Source organism: Triticum dicoccoides, chromosome 7A (assembly GCF_002162155.2).
Source record: "Triticum dicoccoides isolate Atlit2015 ecotype Zavitan chromosome 7A, WEW_v2.0, whole genome shotgun sequence".
NCBI classification, from domain to species: Eukaryota; Viridiplantae; Streptophyta; class Magnoliopsida; order Poales; family Poaceae; genus Triticum; species Triticum dicoccoides.
Window position 1 is genome coordinate 166,578,614 of NC_041392.1, and position 23,803 is coordinate 166,602,416.

At 43.5% G+C, this 23,803-nt stretch overlaps 1 protein-coding gene and 1 non-coding gene across 2 annotated transcripts; one reads left to right on the plus strand and one right to left on the minus strand.

Moving 5' to 3' along the window:
- Positions 1–11,539: 11,539 nt before the first annotated feature.
- TRNAF-GAA lies at positions 11,540–11,612 on the minus strand. Its single transcript has one exon. It is a non-coding gene; the product is annotated as a tRNA-Phe (tRNA).
- Positions 11,613–19,279: 7,667 nt separating this feature from the next.
- LOC119328624 (chlorophyll a-b binding protein of LHCII type 1-like) lies at positions 19,280–20,302 on the plus strand. Its single transcript, XM_037601605.1, has one exon. It carries the CDS (start codon positions 19,354–19,356, stop codon positions 20,152–20,154), a length of 801 nt encoding a protein of 266 aa, XP_037457502.1. The 5' UTR covers positions 19,280–19,353; the 3' UTR covers positions 20,155–20,302.
- Positions 20,303–23,803: the final 3,501 nt, after the last annotated feature.

Consider the following 23,803-nt stretch of genomic DNA (forward strand, 5'->3'; position numbering starts at 1 on the left):
TCCTCTCTGATTGCTTTTCATCGTCTCTTTGCGTTTACCCTATTTTCGTGACTCTCCTCTCTTTCTTCTCCCCGTACCATTATTTTGATCGTCTCTGAATCTTGAGATTGCTTCAATGCATGTGATCCCTCTCCTCAGCATTCCCCTCCTAAATCTTAGAATCCTAATGCCGCAGGTGCTATGTCGGAAATCCATTTTTTTATCCTCTGCCCCAAGGAAAATCAAAGAAGAAGAAAGCCCTGGTATTCTCTACTTGACTTCAGGAAGATTCAGATACCGAAAGCAATAGGAATGGGAAAGCGGAGCGGGCAATAGGTTTATGACTGAGCACTAGAGCCTGGAATAGCAGGAATGAAGGTTGGGAAATATGCCATGCAGAATTCCAATAAGTTGGCACTGCTTTCCCTTTCCATATGAAAAATGGAGAGGAAAAGCATGGGTGGTGATGGTGTCCTGGACTAGGGGGTACTCACCACGTTGTCTCTCGATCTATTAGATTGGGCCGAGGACCCCCGTGGCTGTATACTCATGGGCCAGTTCAGACGGCTACCGCATACAAGGAAGATTCCACAAGACTTGGCGATCAAGACAAGGACTTCTCCCCACCGGCGTATCCGGCTAGGACTCTTGTTATCCTAGGCCTCCGGTGCATTATATAAACCGAGGCCAGGCTAGTCGATGGATATACAATATATACAACAATCATACCATAGGCTAGCTTCTAGGGTTTAGCCTCCTTGATCTCGTGGTAGATCTACTCTTGTACTACCCATATCATCAATATTAATCAAGCAGGAGTAGGGTTGTACCTCCATCGAGAGGGCCCGAACCTGGGTAAAACAAAGTGTCCCCTGTCTCCTGTTACCATCCAGCCTAGACGCACAGTTTGGGGCCCCTACCCGAGATCCGCTGGTTTTGACACCAACATTGGTGCTTTCATTGAGGGTTCCGCTATGTGATCGACAAAAGGATCGATGGCTCGCCTACAGATCAACTGCGACTTCGGCATCTTCGTCACCAGCTCGACTAGTCACCTTGGTTCGACCGAGAATTGCGCCCCGCGTTCGGATCACCATGTCCGGACGAGGGCCTTCATCAAACATCAACACCGATCTCTATCAAGATCACGGAGGAATCATCTATGGAGCTCGGGGGCTCAACGTCAACATTGCCCTCAAGCGACCGTGCTGTTTTTCTGGACAGCGAACTCGTATCTGCCACCACCACCTCCTCGAGTATCGCTTTGACGATCGCTTTGGTGGAATTGTGCGGAATTGAGTCTACAACAACCCTGGAAAATTTCGTCGAGTTCCGATGGAGGAATCTCTGTCAATCCACGATATACCGGAGCCCTGTCAAATCTGGACGGGAATTCGGATGAGTTTAGGGCGTGGTGTCCAGCTTCTAGCTCGGACGTCCTTTGGAAGATCCAACCGTTGATCGGCTGTGGAATTCCTATATCTACCACCTCTCAAAATTTCGGCTCGATCCGACCATCCAAACTCCGGGAACCTTCCGATTAGTGCATCATTTTTTCGGATCTGTTTTCTGCACGAAAACGAATCCGACCCGAGTTCATCTTTTTGATGAACAGGATTTCGGACATCCCTTTTGAAGGAAGTTTTGTATGGGGTATTGTGTTTTGTTCCCGAACACATCCCACTAACTGTAAGATCTTTTGAACATGATCTTTAACATCATGCTGGTGTTAAACTAGTCCGGCAATATTACTCCACGGCTGCCGACCTGCACTAGACACGGCGTCACTTTGTTGAGCCGAGCTCAACTTCTTTGGATCATCATCTCAGCAAGCCGAACAAGAGCCCGGCATCGCGAAGGATAAATCATCACCAACATCACCGCCCCACAGATTACACGGAGCGGGCATACCGGTATCGCCGCACGGTCGCTTCATCAAGCCGGCATCGACCACGTCACGGCCTGCTTCGACAGGGCCGCACTATTGCTTCTTCAAGCTAGTGTCCATCACGCTGACCTACTTCGACTCATCGGCTGACATCGAGGCTTCGACATCTCGGCTGGACCGGGGGCTTCGCCATCTCTTCATCAACCTACTCCGGACACTTCGGCGTCACTAGCCGACCAGCTCCGTCACGTTAGCTCGGCCGAGGGCTTTGCCTCGGCGAGTCAACCTTTACCAGCATTGCCATGCCGTTGTTTTATCGCCCATCAGGCAATGGGTGTGCGGAGCGGGTCCCAATTTTAGGAATCACCTTCCTTCGTATTGCTACAACAAATAAACCAGGTGCTATTAATCCCAGTATTTTTTGCTTGTTAGGGTTCATTTTTCCCAAGGAATTATTACTCTGGTTTGTCCATGATATGTACACAGGTCTATCAAATGGTGACCGCATTAATGACGGTCGCGTGGTGGTTCGATCAGTTTCCGTACATAGTCCGGCGAATGCCGCATCCGAAGCTCGGACTGACCTGTGAATTCAGGCTTTGCCACGCCTTTACTACATCACGCCGATACCCTGCATCGACATTGACTTCGGCGCCAGGCCATATTTCTTCTATTCCTCACTTTGCATAAATTATTTATTATTCAACATAGTTTTTTAATTATCATTATTACTATTATCTCCGGTTTGCACTATTTTTTATGCACAGGAAAATGATCCGGGGACTTCGGCGTCACTCTGCCGGTCTGCATTGACCATGTTATGTCACCACTTCGGCGTGTCGAGCTCTCCGCTCCGCCACCTCAGGACCAGCTTGGGGGATGGAACCTTGCCCCGCATCAAGCTCGGACCGCGTCATCAATACCGAACACATTAACCAGCTAAGTCGCTTTCATGCTCAAAGATTTAATTTCTAACTTGTGTTCGGTTCGACCAATCATTATACTTTTTTGGAAAAAAGTTGCTTCTAAAAAATTTCCTTGTCCAAACTTTGTTTGTGACGCATAAATTCAAATACCCCGTTTACTTGGGGGCTTCCTTTATGAAGTTTTTCCTGTTGCATATGATTATACTTGTACGGCTTCGTTCCTTGTTCGTGTATTACGCCACAATATGCACCACATTGACTTAAGCGATTTGCAAGCTGGGTTGCCTCGCTCCTGTGTTTACGCCTACGTTCCCGATTGTTCGGCTAGGGAGTAAAGGGAGCACCTCTGCGATTGTCACGATCAGGTCACCCGAGCCGGACCTCAGACTGGGTGAAGCCGAAAGCTAGCGCTCTTATAGTTATTCAATGATGGTCGGCACACAACGGAACTCATGAGTACAAAAAATCTATTGCACAAGTCTCATAATAACAATAAGCACCGAAGAAAGGTATCGCTGGGGGTACTATTTTCTTCGAAGATGCTTCTTACTCTTCGCAGTAATATAGCATAAGTTCCCTGAGCGCACTTTGTCTGTTATAGCCTTATGGCATGATTGCCTGGTTATTGGAAACACCGTCGATATTCTCGACCGATGGAGTACATAACACTTTTCGGTCCTTAACCGAAGAGGGAGAAGCCGACGGTCGGTTAAGACGCGTTTAAAGTTCGGTTGAACATAGATATGATATAAGTACTTCGGTACATGCAATCATTCTTCTACCCAAGTCACTTGGGGGCTCTTAAGTTTATTTGAGTCGTTTTATAATAAGTGTTCTTCTTCTCAGTCGTTGCAAAGTTCTATTATTATTATTTATCACTCCTTTTTTCGACGCGAGTGTGCGGTCACTAGCCGGGGAGCCTAATTTCTCTCTCAAAGCCGCTAGAATTTAGTTTGCTAAACTGGCCTAATGAGAAGTACTCCGCCCTCGGGATAGGAGGTTGAAGCCGTAGGCTGACCCGCTCGAAGTCTTGAGATAGGATGTGTCATGTTAAAGGACGACAGAAGCACTTCTTTTTTCTAAGACCAATTTTTGGATTGGCACCGAACACTTGATCTTGTTCGGACATCATGTTTTTACTGACATTTCTTGGTTTTCCAAGCTTTTTGGCACTTTTAAACTATTTGTGCTTTTCCAGCATTAGTCTCGCAGTGCAACGCCGGACACCCTTAGGGATTCGGCAAAAACATTCTCAGATATTGCTATATATGCATCGGTTTCGAATTGTGTCTTCGGTCAATAGTTGGGTTGCCCGGCTCCTGCACTTGCTTCCTACGTTCCGTTTTGTTCGGCTAGGCGTGCAAAGGGAGAACCACTGCGATTGTGCTTCCAGCTCACATGGTTAAGCACCTTAGTGGAGAAAGCCGAAAACTGACTGTCACAATAAGCGTAAACTGGTCAGCGATCCAATGACTATGAAGGGCCATTCATAACATTGGCCGAAGTGTTTACGGCTTGACCTCGACTGTCGCCGAACACTACCGGGGGCTATTAACTGGCCTCCCAAACTAAATCCTCGATATTTTGCTCTTACATTCGAGCTGAGGTTTCATGATCATGCTTAGCATGACAACCCAAAGAAAGGAACCGATAGCGGGACTATTTTCTTTGGAATACATTTCTTCTGTTAAACAGTAATATAACATATCTCTCTGCGTACCTTTGTTTATAAAACCGTGTGGCCAGATTGCCTTGTTTGTCGTAAATCTTTGCCCTCATAAAGGCTTTATAAAGTAGGACAAACACTCCTCGGCTACTGGCCAAGGAGGTGGAAGCCGATGGTCGGTCAACAAAGTTTTGTACAATGCGGATCCGAGCATAATGACGTAAAGTACTTGGATACATAGAGTCATTACACATAATTTGTGATTTTACAATGGATATTGATCCTTAATTCGGCCATCCATGCCCGCATTAAGGCTCGGGGGCTACTAGGCTTCGGGCTTATTATTTACAAATATTAAAGGGGCACATCGATCCCCTGATCTGGTGTTGCCACCCGACCAGTGTCTCGGGGGCTACTGCATTGCTTGTCCAATGCAGAAAATTTTATGTGTAATATAGTTTCCGAGGAGATTTTGATCCTCAGGTTGGTCGGCCGCACCCAACCTGAGTCTTGAGGAGTGAGCATGCTGCTTTTGTGTCCCGAAGTATTCTGTCGAGCTAGGACTTGATCCTCAGGCCGATTTTGCAAATCAACCTGAGTCTCAGCGGCTACTGGGATCAGCGGTCTTATGTCATCCTTCATGTGCATCTCGGGTTTTAGACCGATAAACACCTTGAGGGCTACTGGCTATATATCTCGGCAAAGAATAAATTGCACCAATAAAAAATATTGACAAAAAATCGGCCCATAGTCGGGGTGGTGCACCACCTCAGAAGCAGTCCGGCATAAAGCTCGGGCGCTAGTGGCTGGCTCCATAGAGGGCATTTCCGGCATTAAGCTCGGTTAAACTCCTTCAACTTTTTTGAACCAAGGTGATATGACACCTCGGATATAGTCCGGCATTGGAGCCTGGACACAGTCCGGCGCTGGAGCTCGGATATATTTCAGCGTTGGAGCTCGGGTATACAGTCCGGCGTTGGAGCTCGGGTACATAGTCCGGCGTTGGAGCTCGGATACATTCCGGCGCTAGAGCTGGGAAGCGGTCCGGCGTTGGTGCTCGGCTGCAAAAGATACCTTGAATGCAGTCCGGCGTTGGAGCTCGGACGCAAGAGGACCCTGCCTCCCGGGAACAACTTCAAACCCGAGGCGTGGCATAAAAATAAACAAGGCATTGATAAAGGCCGAAAACTTAAAGGGGCTCCTCGGATACCCGACGTGTAAACTCATCGAATGCATTTCGGCGATCCTCAAGATCGAAGATAAAGAAGATTTGTTGAACCAGTTTTCAAGACCGGCAACCAAAGATGAAGAACAGTTCGGAAGAATCGAGGAGCGTCCCTAACTTGAAGACCGGTTCAGGGGGCTACTGATGGTGTCCTGGACTAGGGGGTACTCACCACGTCATCTCCCGATCTATTAGATTGGGCCGAGGACCCCCGTGGCCGTATACTCATGGGCCAGTTCAGACGGCTACCGCATACAAGGAAGATTCCACAAGACTTGGCGATCAAGACAAGGACTTCTCCCCACCGGCGTATTCGGCTAGGACTCTTGTTATCCTAGGCCTCCGGTGCATTATATAAACCGAGGCCAGGCTAGTCGATAGATATACAATATATACAACAATCATACCATAGGCTAGCTTCTAGGGTTTAGCCTCCTTGATCTCGTGGTAGATCTACTCTTGTACTACCCATATCATCAATATTAATAAAGCAGGAGTAGGGTTGTACCTCCATCGAGAGGGCCCGAACCTGGGTAAAACAAAGTGTCCCCTGTCTCCTGTTACCATCCAGCCTAGACGCACAGTTCGGGACCCCTACCCGAGATCCGCCGGTTTTGACACCGACAGGTGGACCAAGCATTTTAACCGGAACCTAGTGACGGAGAAAGAAGAAAGAATGGGAAGAAAGCAGCCATGGGCAAGCTTTAATTAATAGAAATAAGTAGGAGTTACAACCTTTAAATTCGAGTGAAACGATCCTTTGATGTAGTCACAAATTCGACTGCCCTTTCACTATTATTATTATTTCGAGTAATAGCGGAAGGAGTGCCAAAGCCCATTTTGGTAGAAAGCTGCTGCCCTTTTCTAGTAATGCGGGGTGACATAATCAATCGAATTCGACTGGTTGGTTCCCCTTATTAGTCAATTGCTTTTGACGTATCAGGTGGGAATGGGAGAGCCTCTTTTCTTTCCGCAATGGAATCGGCTTAAGCTCGACCTTTTCTTTCATTTCCTATCATAGGGATATAAAAAGAAATCCAATTGCGTTTTTCTTAGTTTAGAATATCAAAAGACATCCCACAACCCGGTCTTAGGTTCAGAGTCACTTTGTGGGAACTTCAAGAGAGAGAAGAGAGATCATAGATTAATATCAAAGGTCAGGTATACCTGCCTACGTTCGACATACACATTCACTAGTTCCATTCGGAACCTTTCTCTAGATGGAATCCTGATTCGACTTTCAAATGCAAGAGCAAGAATGCCGTGAGGGAGCCCTATCTAAAAAATGCAAGGCCAGATCCCACTTTCTTTAATCCAGCGGGCAAGGGATCGCAAACATCTTTTCTTTTCAGAGAAAAGGTTTTCAACAGATATCCCGAAGGGGTCTTAGGTAAGGTAAGGAGTGACAGCTCTATTCAATAAGCTCGCTCTTTAAGGGAAGATAGGGCATCTCCTAAAATGTGGAAGTTTGGTGCTTTAGAGATAGGGCCGGCACGCTTTGCTGGAAAGCAATAAGTCAACAAAACAAGGTAGGTCTACCCCCTAATAAAGGTTTCGCTCGACGACCCTGTATCCATTCTCGATTAAAGCATGGAGAGTTAGGTTTATTATCTCCAGTTTGATGCTATCTTCTCCACGACTTGGTTCTTATGGATCTCCTCCAGGTCCTAGGCATCTTGTCTCTAGCTCTGCTCTGTATCGGTAGTAAAATCAGTACTTTGTCTTTGCCTGTCTCTGTCCATTCCGTCAACACTGAGGGACTCGGAGTGGCATAACCCCTTTAATAAGAAGCATAAGACCTAAAGCGAGGAGATAGAATCGAAAGAATGATAGCAAGTTCTTTGAAAGTGGGAAGAAAGCCAATGATACGGTGGTGTGTAGGGTCTTTCAAATCAATCAGGAAAGCGTGAGCTGAGAAGGAACACGGCTTTCCGCGCCTTGACAAGTGGATCTACCAAGAATAGCTTTTTCAGCCGTTACTTATTATATAATAGCTCGATCCGCTCACGCATGTGATTGATTTCTCCCCTCTCTTTCGAAAATCTTCCATTCGAACAGGAAGATTCCCTTCTCGCTGTGTATCCAGAACCTGAGGATGATGAGGATCTATAAAGGTTCTTTGATCGAGCTCTCGCTTCGGCTTCTTTTGTTGTCGAAGACCAGGACCCGTCTTATTTGCTGAAAACCTGTCTGTTTAGGGACTCTTTCCTTTCAATGGACATACTTGCCTGGAACTGATTCTACCTTGAGAGCGCTTCCCTCTTTTCTGATTCCTTCCCTTTGACCACCGAAAATACAACTTCTAATAGCCATTTCTATTTTATAGATGTTTCAAACAAGTGATTTTACACTTTGATCCTTCCTGTCTTTCCCCGATAGAGGAGTTTGACCCTTCCACTTCTGCCTTTGCCCTTTGTACTTCTTCCCGCAATTGAGATCCCTGTTAAGGAAGAATATCTCGCTCGTGCTTTTTTTGCGAGGAAATCGCTCTACTTTTTCCAGCGATGAGTGATTGAGTAAGGTCTAATTCAATCTGTGTTATGACCTACCTTTTTTGATTGAAGTAAACGAGAGTTTTACTTCTTCTTTTCAAACCCTAAGGTTTGAGCTCGTCCTCGGGTCGGATTCGGATCCTTTTCTCTCTTTTGAAATTCCATAGATATAGATGTCTCGACTGCCGAATCCGAATCCTTAGAACAACTCGATTCCGTTGATTCACTATCCATTTGTCCTTCAACCGGATTAATGGTCAACGACTTTGACAGCCTTTGCTTCACACAAGGTTTTTAATCCATCTCCCCCGCTTAGGGCAATAAGGGGAAGTAGCGATATTCCGATTCCTTCGTGGGGAATCAACGAAGGCACCCGCTCCAGCAGCTTTAGTACTTAAGTTAACGCTCAAGCCCTTATCCCGCGATGAGAAGGTAGATGCGGTAAGCCAACTCCTATCCTTCTTGCGGAAAGGGCATTATATGCCATCTTCATTCCCTTCCTTGCTTCGAGGAGTAGGTCGAATAGCCAAAGAAGGGGATGGCTAATTCCAGGAATAGAGTAGCATTCTCAAGCACTACCCTCCGTTTTTTTCAGTCCATATAAAACAGTCAATCTACCAGCAGCAGAGGCTGCAGATACATGTCCACCACCTATTTATCTACTACCATAAGCGGGAGCAGTTGCAGGTAAAGAGTGTTGTGAGGGCTTTCATTTGCGCGTTAAGGGCAGTTTCTGTTATAGCACTAGAAATTTGTGCCATTAGTCGAATGCTCGGAATGAAAGAATGACTATTTCCTTGCTGGAACATAATGACAACCGCAGGAATTCGGAATAAGACATGTTAAGTTTCTCCTCTTTCTGTCTAATGACTACTACGACATGCCTAGACTATAACATTCCTACGGAGTGCTGCCCATAGATTACAGAACACTTAGCATATGTTGATTGAGTCCCAGGTATAGCTCCCTCACTCGCTCTACTTTGAATCACGAATTAGCGTATGAAAAGCGGCGATCTTTCTCTATTTCCTCCTCTTCCACCAAAACAAACAAGTTGTTTTCGGGCGTCAGGCAAACTTAGTTCTTCGTTCCTCCGGTAATTGGATTGATATATAAGGATTGGGGTTGTCACCCATATGCTTCTTATCTTTGGCTTTGAACAAGGGGAGTCCTTTCAAGCTTCATCAAATCCATGGCACAAGGTCTGTTTTTCATTATAGAATCGAGCAAGAATCGGATTGTGAATTAGGATTGTATGCAAGAAGGGATTCGGAAACAGGAAAGTGAGTCAAGTAATCCGAATACGTAGTCACTCTCATTCTAATGCTTATATCCAGAACTAGTTCACCAAACAAAGGGAAAGAACTACTGACTAAACTGTAGCGAGCTAATACCTAAACTTGAACTCTGAAATAGCACTCATTCATTCAATTATTTGAAGCTAAGGTGCAGGAAAAGAATACATAAGGTTAGATATGAACTAGTTGACTGTTCGATTGAGGGACTACGATGCATTTTACTCATGTTTTTATTCCATTCCAGGATTCATTCATATTCGACCATAACGAGACTCAATAACGAAACTAGGGCCCTTGCTTTCCCAACTGGAGCAGGAAACTTCCAACCAAATAGGAGGGACCCGGAAGAAGAGATAAATGACAACTATCTCTAGAGAATTGAAAAGAGGTGTGCAAACTATGTTACTGAATCGGCCATGAAAACCTAAAATGAAGGAATAGGGGGTCTGGGATAAGCATGTATTGGAGGCGGGTTTCCCAATAAGTCAATAGCTATCCTTCGCTATCTGGGGCTAGCTCACTCTATGAGATAAGTTTAATGTATGGTTCGAAGCACTTAACTCCCTTTTAAGGAGTGATCGATCAGCCCCGACCATGACCGGTCTAGAATCTCTCTCATTGAGCTTCTCTTTTGCGCTTGCTTTCTTCTTGATTTATTGCAGCAGCTAGTCTCCCTTTTCCAAATTCGATTATAAGTGAAGTGAGTTATGTTTCAAGAAATTCCATCCATTTCATCACCCAGAATAATACCCAGTCCTGCCAATCTCTACGATAATCTCTGGGTTTTAGTTGATCTTTTTCTATTATGAAAAGCAAGGAAACACTAGTAATGGTGGAAACAGAACTTAGAAATCTAAGGCTGAAGGCTAGTTTCATTAACGAGTCTCACATATTTCTTACTTCCCCTACCAGCCCTACCTACATCACCTTTCATATGGAACAGGCATGCTTTAGTGATGGGGCTAGCCGCTTTCACAAGAAATCAAACCAAACAAAGACACTTAGCATATGAGTAGATTAGGGCATCTAGTGCTCTGTTCATCGTCTAAGGACTCTAAGGTGCCAAGGGAAATAGCTCCATCCCATTGGATATCCCTAGCCTTGGTGGATCAGTGCAGTGAGAAAAAACTCTTCCATTCTATCTATGGTAGATAAAGGAGCTTCAAAGCCGTAGCCATCCTCATGGCCTTTTCACTCTACAGCCGTTGCACTTTTTTTATTAAATGATATAGTTCGTTTTCTCGCACTTAACTTGAAAGTACTAACTAAATAGGGGCACGGAGAAATAAAGAAGTGTGGGGGAGAAGCAGCCGAGCTCATTCCCTTCCATTCCTGCTCTATAGTAGGGGTTATGTCCCCCTTTCCTAGTGAGAGCAATACGCAATGGACAAATCATGGGTGTCGGCGGTCTAGTCAGAGCATTTTGGAGCGCCTGAGCGGGCAAAGTAGGTTGACCCGTCCCGAGGGGGAGGGAACAAACGGGCAATTGAACACCATAGGGCACAAACGAATCGCCAGTAACGACCTGTATATATCAGGCAAGAGGTGCTACTCCGACCCGGAATCCTGCGTGATGGTTGGTCGCCTTACCAATAATCTTCTTAATGTTGGAGAAAATGAGGATCATTGACTTAAATTGGAATTGATACCTAGACTACTTGGTTCTAGCTTGCCACCCCAGAAGGCAACGTATACACAAGTATAGAATATAGGTAACACTGTAGGGTACAGCCTTGGGTAGTCTTAGGGTTTTCCAAGATATGATATGATCGGGTTATTTATTAGAATTGGAAATAGCTAGATGAATAAGTAGGCTTTAAAAGGACGAATCAAGTAGGCCTTCTAACTCAAAGTACTCCAGCTTAAGGAAAGACATGCAACATTGGTGATCAACGTATGGAATTTCCGCTATTCCGTTCCAGGAAAACACTTGTTTTTTCACGTTTTTCCTTCACTGTTCTTTCCTGGATTTTTTGTTGATGATTCTTCCCCTTAAAAAAAGCTTTTCCCTATAAAAAATATGTGGCCCTTTTCTTTCCCGAAAAGGCATTCATTGTTCGTTCTGTGCCAGGAACCAGATTTGAACTGGTGACACGAGGATTTTCAATCCTCTGCTCTACCAACTGAGCTATCCTGACTATTTATTGTGCATCATCCTAGTAGAGTGCTTGTATCTATGTCAATTAAAGGGACTAAAAAAGAAAAAAGTATTCTCAAATTGGACTTGGTAAATATCAGGATAATGATATGGATTGTGAATGACTTACTTAATAATAGGGATTACTTGCCTATACTAGAATATGTTCATTTGTATGAATGGGATAAGATCCAAAGAAGTCAGTTCGGATCCGTTTGTGAAAGAGTAGAATAAGAAAGATAGTGAATCTTGTTTGAACCATTAATGAAAAATAGAGGTTGGTACAATAGTTAGGAAGTAAAATGGGATTTTTATTGGGGATAGAGGGACTTGACTTGAACCCTCACGATTTAGAAAGTCGACGGATTTTCCTGGACCGAAATGGCCATCAGAAAGCAGATTCATTTTATGATAGAAAAAGAATCTGCTTTCTTCTGGCACATGTATTTCTGAAAGGACTCCATCTTTGGAAAAGCTCGTTTGCACCTTGCATCGAATTAAACCACTCCTTTCACCGCAGATAAAGACTTGGTGGGTGGGGATGAGACGCTAAGGTAGGGTTCGGTCTGGATGAAACTATCTTTAACACGAGCTTCTTCCTTGTGCGAAGTACCAACTTATTGGAATTCGGCATTGCATATTCACTACCGAGATCTCTTATAAGTTTTGGGACCAGAATGAATTCTTCCTACAGACGCCGTAAAGGGTGCGGTTTAGCAACCAAGCGTACAATGACCGAAACCAACAGCTCCATCATTTCTGAGAACTTCTCTCTCGCATAGAGGAGATCTTGGCACTACTTTATGTGTTCAATCCAGGAAGCCGCCCTCTTCTTCATATCTTGCTTGATATTGGTTTCATAATGAAAAGAGGAAGGAGTGTCGAAGCGATGTCGCTTCTCTGCTCTCAGCTCTTTGCTCGAGATGATGTGATCTGATCGATCAGTCTAGAATCTGTAACCAATTGGCTAAGTCACTAAGTCACTGCGGACACTTGCCATCCTCGCATATCGAAAGACGAAAAACGACTTCCGGGGTAAAACGGAGGGCTAAAACCTGAGCCTGTTTTTCCATCCCAGGGGGTAGCGATTTCAAGAGTACTTGGTTTAAAACTTCCAGTTTATTTAAGTAGTTTCACTCGATGAAAAAATGCATGCAAAATGCATTCTATTGCTGATTCTCTGTCAGCGGGCTTACTAACGATGGCCAAGCACGCAGTCATTCCCGTTCTATTTGATAGGGGAAGCAAGCTAGTCAAAGGAGAAGGAAGCATGGGTATAGGTAAGTCTAGACATATTGACACGGGCGTATACTGAAATAGGCATAAGGCCGCTAACGCTAAGGAGACAACACCGCTTCTTTGTTCGTAACTAGGACATGTATTGATGCTAGAGGTAGACTCCTGGCACTTATCACTCCTTAGATGAAGCAAGACAAGAGTGAGTCCGCTAAGGGACAAGTATGACTCAAAAAATGATGGCAGATTTTTATGGAAACGATTATATTTTAGTATATTGTATCATTGGGTTTGTCATTGTCGATAGCTATTCTTGTCGCCGTTAGGGCTGGCCGGATGATCCATCACATAAATGCTATTAATGTTGAAACACAAGTAACTAATATATCCAAAGATGTTCTTAAAGAACAAATCATTTATCAATTGGAAATACTCTATAAAGTCTATAGAGATACTACTGAGGGTGTGCACTTACCGGCAGGAGTCAATCTCCAAGAAGTAAGCACACATCTATTTTTTGTAGACGAGAGAGTGAGCCTTCTAAACAATATCTACTGTGATCTTATTGCAAAGGGAACTGGAAGTGAATACTTTTGCCAAGTTATACAATTTCTTCTGGGATAGCTTGTTGTGGGGCTTTCCGAAGGGTCGTTCTGAGAGTGGTCTCTTTTCTTTAAGGTTGCATATATTGTCGGAGAAGGGAGGGATCCAGGCCAGGTCTAAAAGTGTCGAGTTGGGTTTGGGACAAGATCAGGAAATAGTGCATCTTATATAGTGGGTGCCAACTTGATTGCTGCTGGGATTGCTTGATAGGAAACTTTGATTGATACGAGCAGATGTGAATGAATTGAAATAGTCAATAGTAGTGATATGATCCCGGTATCTACACTCGGATCTACTTCTGCTACCGAGACTGCTGCTACTGTAAAAGCATCAGGAACGTGTCAATTCACTGAATAAAGTGCTCTTTCCATTGATTTATGGATGAAATCACGAAAAAGAGAAGGAACCACCGATTCTGCATCAAAAACAGGGGTTCTGGAGCCAGTTTCTCAAATCGTAAGTAGATCCAATCCAGGGCAATTGATAAGTGAGGTTCTCCGGTCGAATGCAAATAAGCCAGAGCGTATCTCTTGTTTCGAGGAAGAAACAAACATCCTGGTATCAATAGATCTTGATTCTATGCATGCGTCAGACACATCACGAGCCGGAACAAAAGAGTGCTTTCAACTCACGAGCCGAAACAAACGAGTGCTTTCAACAATAAGCAATACCCGAGCTTCCTTCTACCAACCAGGATTCCGATACCAATTCCAATCTGGCACAGCACAAGGAAGTAGCGCACCAGAAAAACCAATACGAGAACCCTTCCTTCCAGCCAGAATCCGTCTTTCTTGTCCTTTGCATTCGAGGAATGGGATCTGCCTTGTGGAAACAAAAGCTATTTGTTCGAGTCAAGCAAGCGGACAATCAGCTAAGAATACTGGAAGAGAACTCTCTGGCCCTGCACTTAAACTAGACTAGAAATCCGAAAAAACACTAGTTTTGGCCCATAGCGAAATAGAGTTTTTCTTCTCTGCGGACTCCCCATGCTTAGCGCCATAGGCTTTAGGACTTTTGGCACTAGGGAATCATACTTTGATCAGATTCGTGGACAGGCTCCCGAGGTCAAATCGGATTATGGACTTTTCCAGCTAAGTGAAAACGCACTTCACTACTAGCAAAGAAGTCAGCTCAGGGCAGGGCCAGTGGTAATCTCAGATAGGAACTTGCCGGGATCCTTCCATACCTGCCATCCACCACTACTACTGATCGTTTCCCAGAACGAGCCATACCTTTTCCCAGAATGAGAATACGGCTGAGGACGAATAGCGGCGCCTAGCTTTAGTTTCCACACGACACGATGGATCTATCACTCTCTTTAGCCAGGCCATTCTCTAGAGGAGAGTTCCGAGAATGAATTCCAATCTGGTACCAATCGTAGAAATCATATTGTAGAGTTCTTCTCACGCCTAGCACAGCTACAAGCATTCCTCGAATGCAGAGACAAGACGGAGGATATCTGATCCCGCGGAACATCTGCTACCAACTACGGATTACCTTGTTTCCATGAAATCCATGTTTATGGCACCTTGGCCCCCTCTACCTACGAAATTCTGATTCCTATTGCTTAAGAAAGTACAGCAGAAATAAAGTCTTTGGGTAGATGAGGTCACTGATTAGCCCGCTGAGCTGCTCTATCCCCTCTACCAGGATGGGATGGTTTATGCGCTTGTCCCGATGAAGCTTAGGATCTGATAGAAACACGGTGTCAACTAAGGAAAAAAATGGGAACCTTTGCATGACACGCCTTCCTCAGGATGTGCGCTCTCTTTTCAGGATTGAGAATGATGACACAGCCTGGAGGTCTTTCGTCTACTTCTTCTGTCCAGGCCTGTTTAGCATTCTAAGCAGCCGCCTTCCTATACGCATAAAGTGGAGTTATATTAGTACCTAACACCACAATATAAGTCTTATTCTAAGTAGGATCACCCACATTTATTTACTAAGATTTGCTTTATGAAAGTAAATGACACCAGGATGGTTTCAAAATATCTTTCTGATGATAATAATCAAGAAGGTAGCGTACTCACTCTTATAGTATAAGCTTGTACAAGTAAGCCGGTATTAAACTACTCTTATTAGGCAAGCTGGTAAAGACCTACTCTTAGGCATCGATAGTAGGTATTGCCAATTTCTTCTTTTTTTCAAATATCCTCAACCACATGGCCAGAGAAGGGAAGTAAGGAAGAGTATAAGTCTAAGATATAAGTAAAGGTGGGGTTAAGACCTCTAAGTCAAAGAGTGAGGGCGTTAGCGGGTAGTATTTTGGAATGCTGATGTATTTGATTGATAAACCATTGAGTCGTAAATGACCTATTTAGTTTCGGATGAAATATTGATTGACTTTCCATTATACCCTTCTTCCAGCGAAGTGCTTTAACTCTCTTACATCTACCCTCTCTTCCAATCAAGTATCTAGAGAAGGTAGCGAGCCTTTTGAGGTATGGCCTGATAGCGCCTTATAGTTTTGACCCGAATGCTTGAATTTCTGACCTCACTGGTCTCAAATAAATAGACTTTCCTATCCTCTTAAGGTTCTCTATGCCCTCAGACATTGATTGCTATACAGAATTTAGCATAAAGTATTTGAATATTGATTATTATTATTATTGGTGGGTTAATTATGTTTTAGAATGACTATGCGTATAGGGTACATGTGCATTTGCTACAGCAACAGAGAGTACGTCAAGTGGGTGTAAGCTCAGCCGGCCAGGAGAGTATCACAAATTTCTGGAACATGCTTTGGAAGATTAGATGTCCACCTAGGGTGCATCATTTCATGTGGAGGTTTGCACATAATAGCCATCCCCTTTTGCGCAATATTGAGAGACTTACAATTGAGTTGGACACACGATGCTTCCTCTGCCATCGACAATCTGAAGATGGTGGTCATCTGTTCCTGCGCTGCAAAGAAGTAAAGAAAATGTGGAGGTGCTGTGATCTGGAGCATATCAGGAGGAAATTACTTCTATGCGAGTCTCCTAGGGACTTGCTTGATGCTGTTTTTAAGCTCCCAGAAGTAGTAAAGCTGCGCACTATCTGCTTGCTTTCGACTTGGTGGTCTGAGAGGAACAACGTTAATCATAATAAGCAGAGGCTTACGACTGAAGCTTTCCAGGCGCGTGTTGGGTATCTGACCACTGAATGGTCTGAGTTCCTAGGAAAGAAGGAGAAGAACAGTCATTCCCTGGTCCCAAGATGGTCGGCACCCCCACCTGATATTGTTAAAATTAATGTTGACACAGCTTTCTTGCCCAGCACGGGCTCTGGAGGTTGGGGTATAATCGCACGTGATAGTACAGGCGAGGTAATTATGGCGGCCGCCCGCAAACTAGGGGACCAGGCTAGTGCACTCCAAGCAGAAACTGAAGCTCTTCTCAAAGCAATCCAGTTCGCTGAAGCTCAAGGTATGGGCAAGGTGCACTTTGAGACTGATTCCTTAAATCTGCAGCAGGCATCCTCTTCCTCCATTCAGGACCGAGGCCCCCTTGGCGTTCTTTTCCGCGAAGTCAAATTTCTCCTGCAGTTTGGTTTTAGTCAGTGTAAGATTTTGTATTGCCCCAGGGTCTGTAATTTCCCAGCACATGTGCTGGCTGCAGTTGGGTCTAACGCTGAGCCTGAGTGCCAGCTTGTCTGGCATGCAGACTTTCCGATTGATGTAATGAATGTTGTGGCCGCCGATTTGGTCGGTCCCCGAGTAATTGGAATGCGAGGTGTTCCTTTCAAAAAAAACATTCATTCCCATGTCCTGTATTTAGCCACTTGTTGTGGTTGCACTCTACTTCACTAGACAACGACTTGTGCACCGGTAATGTCGGCTGTCAGTAAATATGTGGTGCTCAAATTTGGTATATGGTTGGGAGCTTATTTAGGTTCGGTCAAAATACTTGCCAAATGTCAACCAATAGGAATAACCTCAATGCGGGTCGCTGAAATTTGATCCAACAAGAGTATGTGCTACGGTGTTGTTTCATTTCATTTCGTTGCATGTAATACTAACTTTGCAATAATAAACTCTTCCATTAATCTCATTAGCAAAATCAGGAATACAATCACCAAGAGGTTAAATGCACTTGTTTATAGTTACAATTGATTAACAATGAGTTGAGAATTGTAATAGATATTATTACCATAATTTTGAATATATACCTTAAAATTTGTTCTATGCACTGGTGAGACTCTTCTCATGTGTCCGAGTCAAACGCATCTCCTTTGACTCGACCCTAGGCCTCCTCGATCTTTCTCTAGGAGCTTCAATCCCCCCCTTCAGTTTATCTAAGTGAGAGTGGACGGAGTACATGCCCATGGGGGAGGGCTATATGGGTTAGGGGTGCTTGGCAAATAACAGATTTTACCCTTGAGATAGTAGGTGGGAAATGTGTTGGAGCTAATCTTTGGTCCATGGGCCCATGGTGAGCTAGGAAGGGAGGGAGTACATAGTCAATGGTGGACCATTCCATCTGGTCTCTTCATCATGTTACCCTATAGAATTAATTATCCCCACACCTTTGATAATTGCATTATTTCTATTTTGGTGTATTTGGAAGAAAATTAGATTGTAAGCAAAAATTCCTTGAGCATAACGTTTGCCATACCAAATTGTTTAACCAACATGCATGAGATATTCCATTTATGATTCAAGTGTACCTTGATCCATAATGAGGCTCTGCAAAATCTTCAAATGTGGATGAAGGACTAACCTTATTGGCATATTTTTGTCTCTTTAACTGAGATCATACCTCCTAGCCTCTGCATCCGTGGATGCACAAAGTTATGCTTTTTATTTAAGTTGATACAAGCCAATGAGATCAAATCATTGACAAACATATTACATTGAACGCACAACAATGGGTGAACCATGAAAATATTATATTCAGCCATTTGGCTTAAAATAGGTTAAAATTGTAAAAGAAATGCAAACATAAAAATATGATAGAGATATCCAACCAAGAGTACATGATATTTTACTTCTATCGGATTCGCTAATTCTCGATCGACTGAGATTTAGTTAAATTTCAGTCGTCACTAGAGTATCATCGATCATGGCATGCAAATTTTTGTATTTTTTCTAAGCTCGGTAAACAAACACCGCAATTTAAAGAAAAATGGCACGGTGATATATTTGCGGGCTGTATGAACAAATTTGTGCAATCGACCGAGAATCAACCAATTTTATTTTGCATGATGGAGGGCTGAGCACCCCCTGTTCTGCTCCTACCCACACTTAGTCTGGTACCTCCCTCTTCCGTCTTCTCTATGTTTGTCCTCTCCTACCTATCAATAAAAAGATACACAATCTTTACATATTTGAAGAAAAAAAGTCACCCGCAAATAAAAAAGTTGCTACTTCGCGGGGAGTATAAAGGTCGTTACTATATTATAAACTGCACTTTTTTGCGGGAGTATAAACTGCATTTTTTACTGTCGCAGTTGCACTTTGTGCCATTGTATATGCCCAGACCTAGCACATAATACCAGCCACATGTTCCAATTATACACTTCGGTAACCAGTCAAAGAAAAACATGAATTAGGAGGCACTTTGGATCAGGTAACATAGTTTAGTCACGAAAAAGCACAGATCCACTCTTTTTGCACAACCCCAGAAAATGTCTAGATCGATCTTGACATCAACACAACCCAATCACCTCTCACTAAGGAGATTGCCAGTTATCCATAGCCACAAGTGCATCCAATCCTCTCGCTGCACCAATGGCATCACAGCTACCGATTTCTTTCTGTCCATCTCCTTCTTGTCAGCTAGCGTACACCAGGCCTCTGCTCCCCCGTGGCCTCTGCTCGTTGCTGCCTTAAATAGGTCCCTCCTTCTGTTCTGTTCTCTCAAGCCATCTCATACTCGAGCCCCTCTCTCTCTCTCCGGGACAACTCCGGTCTTAGCAGAGCAATGGCGGCCACCACCATGTCCCTCTCATCCTCAGCCTTTGCCGGCAAGGCAGTGAAGAATGTGTCATTGTCGGATCTCTTCGGCGAGGCACGTGTCACCATGCGCAAGACTGCGGCAAAGGCAAAGCAAGTTGCCTCTAGCAGCCCGTGGTACGGGGCTGACCGCGTGCTCTACCTCGGCCCGCTATCAGGTGAGCCACCGAGCTATTTGACCGGTGAGTTTCCTGGTGACTATGGATGGGATACGGCCGGGCTCTCGGCTGACCCCGAGACCTTTGCCAAGAACCGTGAGCTGGAGGTGATTCATTGCCGATGGGCTATGCTTGGCGCGCTCGGTTGTGTCTTCCCTGAGTTGCTCGCCCGCAATGGCGTCAAGTTTGGCGAGTCTGTTTGGTTCAAGGCCGGCTCCCAAATCTTCAGCGAGGGCGGCCTCGACTATCTCGGCAACCCCAGCCTCGTCCACGCACAAAGCATCCTAGCCATTTGGGCCTGCCAAGTTGTGCTCATGGGCGCCGTCGAGGGGTACCGCGTTGCCGGTGGCCCACTTGGCGAGATTGTTGACCCACTTTACCCCGGAGGCAGCTTTGACCCACTTGGCTTAGCTGACGACCCCGAGGCATTCTCTGAGCTCAAGGTGAAGGAGATCAAGAACGGTCGTCTTGCCATGTTCTCCATGTTCGGCTTCTTTGTTCAAGCCATTGTCACCGGCAAGGGCCCACTCGAGAATCTTGCTGACCATATCGCCGATCCAGTCAACAACAACGCATGGGCATTCGCCACTAACTTCGTGCCCGGCAAGTAAGGCACCCACTATGCTTGCACTTGCAAGCTGCGGGATGATCTGTTTTGTACTACCATGATGTAAATTATAAGGATCCGTGCAAATGCATTGTTTGATTCATCGATGTTCATCTTTTTTTTTACTTATGTTGATATTCATCTTCATGTCCCGCATCTAGCTACTTGTAGTGATCATCTGGACAATTGTGTTTATTTAATCAGTACAGCGCACACTCTGCTTCGCTAGACAATGACTTGTGCTGGTAACTTACGTCAATACATGACGCCCAAATTTGGCACTCCCACCATGCATATTATAAGACGTTTTTTGACACTGCCTTTACTCCAAAAACGTCTTATAAAATGTTTGAAACTGCTCCGCGGATGATACATATTCCTGATCTTTGCACGATAGGTAAATCAAGCGGCCGGTGCCCTTCTCAATAATATATGCATGTCCTGCTGGATTTCATCATCGTCTGTCAACCATGCAATTCCTGTCGTGTGCATAGCATGATTCTAAAATGTTACAGAGGGAGTATATGGTTGAGGTCTTCATGTCGTAGGCCAAAATACTTGTACTACTAATTACTAACTAGCATGAATATCTAAATTAGGGTCGCCCAAATTTGGTCCAACAGGAGTAAGTGCTATGGTGTTGTTTCCTTCATGTTGTGCCATACGTAATAGTACTAAACTTTTTTTTATCGATAACAGTAGGAGATTGTTCAAAACTGCGACAATTATTTTGGATCGGAGGGAGTACTGTTTATATTTGTAATTTTTTATTTTTTATGTACAAATGAATCTAAAATGAGAAGGTTTAGAAATTCCAATTAGCTAATGGAAAGCCTTAACGCACTTCAAACTGATGATATCTTTTCCTTGTGGTCCTTAAGAGCAGCCAATTAATTTTCTCCTTAAATTTTCTCATGCAATTGTATAAGCTTGGCTGAATTCCATTGAAAATGAAGTCATTCCTTGTTGTCCAAATTGCCCAAGCAAAGGTTATGAAGATCTCCAAGAAGAAAGGCATAACCGACTGGTTTCCGAAATGCTCAGTAACATTTTGAAGCTGTCCTACCCCTGTTGGAGGATTCCATTGACCACAAATATATGACCAGCAAACCTTGGGAAAGTCACAGTGGAAGAAGATGTGGACTCTGGTTTCTAGGACACCTTGGCCACAAATGAATACATGATGCATGTGTACGTGGTACTAACTTTCTGATGATGAAAGCTTTTATTAATGTCACAATTACAATCAAGAAAACACAACCGCAAAAGGGCATGCAAACATTATTTTATAACCACAACGGGTTAAAAATGAGTTGCACACTGTACTATGTATTAATACAATAGTTTTGACTATATATGTCTAAAATTTGAGCTTTGCACTAGTGAGGCTCAACTTATATTACGTCTTGGATATATTTTGCCAGCTTGGTGAGAAAACCGAATAATTGCGCTTGCCCTGCCCAGTTTAAAGAGAGGCGACGGAGAGAAAAAAGGGCGGTGATGGCACTAATTATGTCGCGGAGAGACGATAGAGTAGACAATGTCATGTCACTTGCTACCTGGCATATGTGGCGCCAAATCAGCGAATATGCATGGTTGGTTTTATATTACTGAATTGGTGACCCTGATGCAGACTACACTATTATCTTGGCCCCACTGGTGTGAAGGGTAACTTTTGTGCATACTAGATGACCCGTTGCGCCCATGGCGCAAGAAGCCAATTAGAACCAAGTATTATTTGGGTATTGTAGGGCATATGTGAGCACCTTAAATCAATTGAAAGAGAAAGAAATAATAGCTGATTTCAGGGGGTAGATCCATAAAACCCATTTAGCAAATGTCATGTCCAAATAGGTTAATTACAGAAAACAAAACCTTATCAGCCAAGAGGGCATTCATCTTTCAGATCAATATGGATTCATAACTTGGATCATACTATAGAGGGGGCAATCCAACAGATTGTGTATAAAGTAAAACTCAAAGCACTTAATAATGAAGTTTCATGAATCATCTCAAAAAATTCTGACATGCCTTCCACTAACTGTCATGCCTTGTTCAAGTTTAACCTACATAGAAAGTAGAATCAGGGAAGATCAGAGACATTACTATTGTTAGTTGGCCAAACTGAAAGACCTAGTAAAACCCATGGTACGAAAAATCTCATCTCAGTAAACAAAATATAACTATATAGACATGAAGAAAAAAAAGGCTAAACAACACCAACATTAGAGTGAAAGAACATGCATGATAACATCTACTTGGACAACAATGGATATAACTAAAATGTATCAATGTTACTAATAAGCACTATCAAGTTTCCAAAAGGATGTCTTTTGCCCAAAGATTACCATAAAATCAAATTAAGGTTACAACACCTTATTCAATTCTTATTCAAGCAACATCCATGGAGTTCATTTCTAAACTCTACACTTATTCAACAAGCAATTCTAACTTAAGGATGGGTGTTTATTGTATGTTTTGAGAGATGTACAAGCATATTAACATGTTAACTCGGCAAGTAGATGTATAAGCTAGCAGTTAGTGTAATCAGAAAATTGTAGTTTTCTTACCGGACTATGTAAGCCTATTCAGCTAACCATACATCTCTATAAAACAATTACTCAAAATATATGATGGATTCCTAGCTGACATGATCAAGGAGGAGTTGATACATGCATTCATTCTTCTCCTATAACAGAGAACCAATGCGAAGGAAAAAGAAACTGCATGTGTCTTCTTGAATAAAACATAAGTATTCACAGATGTAGTAACAAAGCGCGGTCACTTTGTGCATTTGAACCGTTCAGTCAAATCTTGTATCTGAAAAATGCATGGTATACAAAGATAATAGGCGGCCGATACTGAGAAAACAGGGCAACGAGAAGTGATTTACCTGGGCTCTGTATCCGTAGATTCACACTCAAAACTATCCATCAAAGTTCTAGCCTCTGCAAAACGCAACAATATTGAAAGCAATGCTATAAATTGTCAGAACCGTAGCCTAAATAGATAGAGAAACTGCATACCCAAAAAACTCCAGAACTGACATTTAAATTTGGCCACTGGCAATAGCTGGAAGATGCCAACTTACAACTGCTTCACTTTCTTTCAGTTTGCTAACTTTGCATGGTCAAGTCAGAACTCACCAAGTTCAGTTTAGATCAACTCAAGAAACTCTATGTAAATAACAAAAAAAAGAATGAGTACACATATTCTAGCTTGAAACAAGCTTCAGAGTGAAAACAGAGCAGCCGGAACGACAAAAATTCGTAGCCACGAACACACACACACACACAAATAGGGAGACTATTCCATTCACACTCCTACACAAAACTCTTGAAATAAGTACAAGAAACATAAATAGTCTTGATGCCTACAGAGCCACTGAGCAAAAGAAATGACAACAAAGGTGTGGCGAAAAATAAATTCTTGGTTGTGACTCGTGTTTTCTTCAATTATTGGTTGACATAGAAGATCTCTAGTAACTCCTCAGAAAGCCTTAGGAGTGTTTAGAGAGAATTGAGTTATTTAATGTAAGCATGTCAAGCAAGCAAATAACACAAAAGGCAATTCTTAAGAAAATGTAATTGTTAGGATCAGCAATCTGGTATTACTTGGAGGCCAAAGCCATCATATATGCAAGTACAAATTGG

What these genes read in the sequence shown, in the direction of transcription:
- LOC119328624 (XM_037601605.1), top strand. Translation starts at nt 19,354, where the DNA reads ATGGCGGCCACCACCATGTCCCTCTCATCCTCAGCCTTTGCCGGCAAG.